This window comes from Haplochromis burtoni, unplaced genomic scaffold (assembly GCF_018398535.1).
Source record: "Haplochromis burtoni strain Fernald_Lab_line unplaced genomic scaffold, NCSU_Asbu1 Contig_759, whole genome shotgun sequence".
Lineage (NCBI taxonomy): Eukaryota > Metazoa > Chordata > Actinopteri > Cichliformes > Cichlidae > Haplochromis > Haplochromis burtoni.
The window spans coordinates 2,435-8,959 of record NW_024583120.1 but is presented as its reverse complement, the minus strand read 5'-3'; the positions used below and the strand labels follow the sequence as shown (position 1 = coordinate 8,959).

At 41.1% G+C, this 6,525-nt stretch overlaps 2 protein-coding genes across 2 annotated transcripts in view; both read right to left on the bottom strand.

Annotated features, from left to right (window-relative positions):
- Window positions 1-3,533, bottom strand: part of or6at1 (odorant receptor, family 6, subfamily AT, member 1) — a 14,326-nt gene extending 10,793 nt beyond the window's left edge. Inside the window, exons 1-2 of the mRNA XM_014330296.1 lie at window positions 3,421-3,533; window positions 2,998-3,197 (exon numbers count right to left, since the gene is read on the bottom strand). Of these exons, the coding sequence (XP_014185782.1) occupies window positions 2,998-3,197; window positions 3,421-3,533 (313 nt within the window). The remainder of the gene's footprint in view (window positions 1-2,997; window positions 3,198-3,420) is intronic.
- A 1,594-nt stretch (window positions 3,534-5,127) lies between these two features.
- On the bottom strand, window positions 5,128-6,072 carry LOC102294562 (olfactory receptor 146-like). Its single transcript, XM_005950250.3, has one exon. The coding sequence runs from the start codon at window positions 6,070-6,072 to the stop codon at window positions 5,128-5,130; it is 945 nt and encodes a 314-aa protein (XP_005950312.3).
- Window positions 6,073-6,525: the final 453 nt, after the last annotated feature.

The window sequence follows — 6,525 nt, the reverse complement described above, 5'->3', positions numbered from 1 at the left end:
CACAGAAAGACCCCGGCCTGATGGTGGAATTGAACTCAGGACCTTCTTGCTGTGCGGCAACAGTGCTAACCACCGTGCCACCGGTGGTGGAACCGGGCTTCCATACAATTGGGACAGGCAAAAAAAAGAAAAAGAAAAAAAAGACTGAACCCTTTGGCTACTAAATTTGGGTTATGGATGTCTGGATTAAGAAAACTGGGTTAATTGGTTGTAAGTGGGTCATTGTTGGGAAATGCTAAATGTTAAAGTGGGAAAAGCAAAATGAAAATAAAAAGAAAACGGGGTTTCAAATGGGAAGTTCATATTAATTAACAGGTTTTGTCTGGGTGATGTGGAAGAAAGCTCGAGGAGTTGATGAGATTTAACATGATAACTAAAATTATTTCATTTCTTAACACAGGTTTGCAAGCCCGGAGCAAGTTTACTCGAGAGGAGAATTGCTGAGGTTTTCTGAGAAATAATATGACTAACCTTTTTCTTTTAATTTCCTAGATGTGGTGAAGCAATTTCATTCTGTTTGACACATAAAATATGTCAAAGGGGGAATTTTAGGTTTAATTTGAAAGAATGGATTGCATGATCAGGGTATGACTTTGTAGTGTGCTTGATAACTTAGCTACGGTAAAACTTACGCATAAATCATTGTTTTCATGTTTAAGCTTAAATGATTAAAAATAAAATGAATCCCATTTAGAAGATAAAATGCATGTGTTCATGAGAAGCTGAGTACCACACTGAAGGGGAAACTGTGGGACAGCAAGCTGAATGAAACATGCTTCTGTGAAAGAAGGGAAGATGCTTAAGATTGAAAATGTTTGATTTCTTTTTGATTTCTTCTACTAAAATAAGCGGTTATAATTATTTTCATACACACATGACAATAATGAAGGACTTAGAGTGCAGAGCGGTAAATGCAAACACGCTTACACACATTATAATAATTAGACTAATCCTGTAGATCAGAGAGTCCCAAACATGATATTCTGAGCCAACTTTAAATAGCTAAAAGAACAAGGAATGAATAAATTAGCTTATTGAGGCTTCGCAGAGAGGTGTTTGCCTTTTCTGTCCTTTACAGAAGGATCAGATTCCAGAACCACAGCAAAAGCACGAAGGGGTTGGCGAGAATCCAGGAAGCACCAGACCGAACGGATCTGGCTAACAAAGGGGGACACAGTGATCTAAAAGAAGCATAGATCCCAGAGAATCGCCCGTCCCAGAAGATTAGTTGTTTAAATTGTAAAGAAGGTCGAAAGCTCGTTAGACAGAGGTTATCGTGTGAGCACAAAAGTAATGAAAAGTTATGGGAGGATTAGCTTTAGTAATAGTTTGCATGATTTTTATGTTATGTCAATTGCCCAAACACAGTGCTCATGCCTGATATAGTCTAGCCATTAAAGGGGGAGTTAAGAGAACTGAAAGTTTTGTGCTGAGAAACTAGGAGTGCTTTGTAAAGAGGAAACGGGTTAACTCTATAGAGACTGTTCCCATAGATTTACAAAAGTAATCTAGGACCTTTTACTAGGAAAAAGCTAATTATATCTGTTTGGATTTTACAGTGAGCAGTGAGGGAAGTCAGAAGCGGGTTTAAACTATGATGCGGGGTGAAAATGGGGACAGCTCACAGCCAGGCGTAGACACGAGGTGCTGTCTTAGTGCTTGACTTATTTGTTTGATTTTTTGTTGTGGATAGAAGTAATTATGCCACAATATTACATGAACATTGAAGAACACAATTGGAAGAATGCATGACATTTATGTTGGGGTAATGGAAAGGGTTTATTTTGTCTATTATGGTTTCTCTCGCTACATTTTAGCAATTATTGTAAGTTGTTGCTGTGTGCCGTGTATTAGCGTGTTGGCAGTGCGTCTCATCAACAAGGCAGCGGACCCAGGGTCAGAAGGCCAGGGGCCATGATCCCGCTGAGGCAAAATGAGGAGGAAGATACCCTGGACAGGTTAATGAGGGAGTCAGTTAATTAGGTTAACTCATAAACTTATATGAGTTAAGTCTCTCTCTGTACTCAGAGACCAGTTTATACCATCAAAAATCTGTTTTCTGTATTATTTGCTTGCTTATTATGCACCAGTCTACTGGTGTATAAAAATGACCTCCGACAAGAAAGCCTAATTTCCGCTGTTCAATACTGAAGAAGTTTCAGCTTTTACAAATTCTGCCAAAATGCAAAATGCTTATCTCTGTCTCTAAAAATAAGTTTGTAACTCTGCTTTACTTTAGCAGCATCAGGTAATGTTGATTCTGTTGATTCATGGTTTTCTTCTGTTTTTGTTCTACTGCAGAATATTTTTAAGGTGGTTATCTGCTATAAAAGAACAGGGCAGAAAAATCTCCTTCATGTTTTATCCTCAGTTAATTTGACACAAAGGCATCTGCTGTTATGCTTTCACCTCTGATGAAGTCTCACAAGTGTCAGCTTTGTTTTCATAGATAGATATAAAAATAAGGATTTGTACTGATAAATGAAGAGAATTATAATCTTTCTGACTGTCTGAGTCAAAACGGGATCAAATCGAATCAAATCACCAGGTTGGGGCCTTGATAACCCTCTTGTCATGTTTACGCTGTGTGGCATAAAAACACAGTAGTCCAAATCCAAGAAGTTCAGGGGACTGACCTGGAGGTCAGCAGCACTGGCGTTCAACACACAGTTCAGGAGGCAAACCAAGGAGCCAACGGCTGTGACGGAGATGGAGCAGTTCTGGGGACTGACCTCATGAAAAGCGGCAGCGGCAACACAATTCAGGAGGCCGCTCATGGAAGCGAAGATCCTTGGTCAACAGATCTAGAGGGCAATGGTGGTGATGAAGGCTTTGGAACCAGAAGAGGGAGATGAAGGAATCAAAGGGCTTTGGTAGGCTTGGATGGTAACTGTCGTCGGTGTGGCTTGGTGGATGGATGTAGACGTGCAGGTTGCACTGGAAGTGGATGTGACTGAACGCTCTTGGGTGGCTTGGCAGATGGCCGGTGTGCAGTACCAGACAAGGCAGGACAAAATGAGGCAGGCCAGATGCCGTGTAGCAGTTGCAGGTGGTTGAGCAGGTAGTTGCGGGATGGACTCTCCAGAGTATCTGACGGGAACAGGTGGCTGAGCCTCCAGCAGGAACAGACGGTTGTGTGGGAGCTCTCCCGAGTCTCCAGCAGAGACAGACAGCCTGGAGTGACCCTGACCTCAGTTCTGACAACATCCAAAATGGAATTATCATCTTCCACAATGCAGGGAGACTTACATCTTTATATCTTTATTCTTTTTCTGGCAGTCTGTTGCAGATTTTCTGCGGTGCTTGGGATCACTACTGTGTTTGGGACCCAGTTTGATCCAAGCTTGAGCTGTGGTAAAGATCGCCTCACATTTGACTCTAGAAATGTTTGGTATACAGAAAAGTTTATGATGAACTCGCCGATCACAAGGTGCCCAGGTCCTGTTGTTAGGAGGTGGTGGGTAGGTGTATTGTTGTTTTTGGGTTTTGTTTCCCTTTTTGGCATAGGTAGGCGAGGCGGGGCTTAATGGCATTTCGGCACACCTGCGGCGCATTGGACGTCATCAGTGAGCGCTTTTATGGAGCTGAGTCACGGACGTCTGGTGTCAGAGTATTGTCGCTGTCACAAGTGGTAACGTGTTGGTGCCAGCTGAATCTGTTGATTCCACGCTATTGAGCTGCATGTTTTTTAGGATCCATCTTCTGCCTGCTTCTCCTTTGTTCTAGCCTGTCCCGCTGCCTGCTCGCCTGCCTAGTTTTCTTTGTGTTGGCTTCTTTGGATCCGTGACGGAGAGTTACTTCATACCAGTCTGAGACCACCGCTACAGCTGTAGTTCTGTGTTTCAAGTAAGCTCTCCAACTCTCCCCGTCCACTTTAGTTTAACTTTCGGTTATTGACGTTACTCGGTAAACTTTGTTTGTCCCTCGTTTTCAGGTAGCTCCGGTGCATCATCCGCCCACCCGCATACCTCGGCTCCGTCTCATCTCTTCAGCTCTGCTCTCCTTGCACATTTTTACCTGTCACTGTATATAGCCCCTTCCCTTGTAAATATTTCCCCATCATTGTATATAAATCTGCATCACTACTATCTTGTGCCCGTATGTGTTTCTGCCACTAAATCCATCCGTGTAAGTTCTAACACCTGTGGCTGCAAAGCAAGTGCAAACGATTGATCATCCCTCCACTACCATGCTGACAGTTGGTGTGAGGCATTTGTGCTGATATGTAGAATTTGGTTTTACTTAAATAAGGCAAATAAATCCAATTCGCTATGTGTACTAAATACAAAAAATATTTATACTATGTGAAAAAGTATTCACAGTGAATTGTAAAGAAACGACTTTTCCCCCCTAGATAATTTTATACACTTACACTGTATTCCCAGTAAAAATATATGTGAAATACAAGGAAGGAAAAAACCCGCAACTACAGGATGGGCCATTTATATGGATACACCGTAATAACATGGGAATGGTTGGTGATATTAGTTACGTTGAAACCAAACACACCATTGTTTTTCTTGTGACATTACCAATAAGTTTGATGTGTCACATGGCCCTCTTCCCATTTAAAAATCAAAAGTTGTATCCAAGATGGCCGACTTCTAAATGGCCACCATGGTCACCGCCCATCTTGAGGAGTTTGCCCCCTCACATATACTAATGTGCCACAAACAGGACTTTAATATCACCAACCATTCCCATGTTATTACGGTGTATCCATATAAGTGGCCCACCCACAGTGTTAAAAGGCTATCATTGAAAATGATAAAGACAACAGGAAACATGTAAAAGCAGGTGGGGGCTGTAGCTTAGGTCAAATTTTTACAAGTCATCTTATTCTCATCTGTACTTTTAATATCAGTAATGTATTGTAATAACACCATGTCAGTGACACTGGGTTTTTGTTACACACTTTAATACTCTCTAGGTCTAGGTTTGCTCAATGTTATTTTCTTTTTTTTCCAATAAATTAACTAAATATTTGACAAAAATCACGTTGAAAAAAAAGGAACCACAAGGGTTTGCCTTTGAAAATAGTGTTGCATTTCTACAGTGCTGGTAATAAATTATTCTTAATTATCTTGTGTCATCCTGCATGATTAATAATGCATGTGCAAATAAAACTTATTTTAATGGCCCAGTTTTCTTCTGTAGTAACTTTGCAAATAATTTTTGCATCTCTTTGGACTGTACACCATAAATAATGGGGTTGAGGCTTCCAGGGATGATGTGAAACAAAATGGAACAAAGTTTTCTGTAATCTGAGTACTGTGGAAAGCGATGCAACATAATGACAATCATTCCACTCAACAGCATAATCAAGTAAACAACCAGGTGGGTGCTGCAGGTCTTCAATGCTTTACTGTTCAAAGACTTGTTCTTACTGGTTAGACAGACAATTGTTATACTAGCATATGTGAGAACAATGCTGCCCATAGAACCTGTAAACAGGACCACAGTGAAGGTGAGCCCATAGACATTATTAATGAACACATTTTCACAGGAAAGCTTAAAAAGAGAGGCATTGTCACAGTAAGGGTTTGTAATCAAAGTCCTGCATCGACTCAGTCGTACAGTCAGTCCAAGCAGAATCCCGACCAAAACAAAGGCCACTCCCCAGGCAAAAACCGTCAGCTTGATCACCATTTTGTTGGTCATTATGGAAGCATATCGCAGAGGATTACAAATGGCCACATATCTGTCAAAGGCCATAATCATGAGCACAGTGTGACTCGTGGTACCAAACATATGTGTGGTAAAAGCTTGCACCACACATTCATAATAACTGATAAAGCGTTCAGATGGAGGCTTCAATATGTCTATCAACAATCGAGGTACCATGATAGAGTTTCCAAGAATATCATTAAAAGGCAGGTTGCAAAAAAGCATATACATAGGCTGGTGAAGGTTCTTGTCCATGAAAACTAAAACAGCAATCCCTCCATTTGCTACTATTATAAACAAGTAGAAGAACAGCAGGAGAAGAAACAAAGCATATGTGGACTCTACTGAAATATTCAACCCTTCCAGCTGGAGTGTGAGGGTGTTGTAGGTGTAGTTCTCCATCATCATGAAAGAACAAAATGGTAAGTAAGCCAATCAAGTTTGTGGTAGGAAAAACGTGTTTTGATTTCAGTTTTAAATGAGAGGTATCTACTCTCAGTCTTTTGTCTATTGTCTGCGCTTTCTTGTTCCTGGTAGTTCACAACTGGCAATGCCTACACAGAATGCGCTCTGCTGCAGTGTTATATGGGCATCATCTCAACCATGCAAACACTTAGCTTAAGCAATGTATGATGTCATACAATGAAGACAACAACAACTGTCAACAATCTGGGGAATAAAATTTGTGGGCAATGAAGTAATGTTTGTCTGCTCAAGCTTCACTTCCCACTGGTAGCACTTAGGCTACGTTCACACTGCAGGCGAAAGCGCATCAAATCCATTTTTTTTGACCCTCTGTGACCCATATCCCATCATGGTGTGACAGTGTGAACGGCACAAATCCGATATTTTCAAATC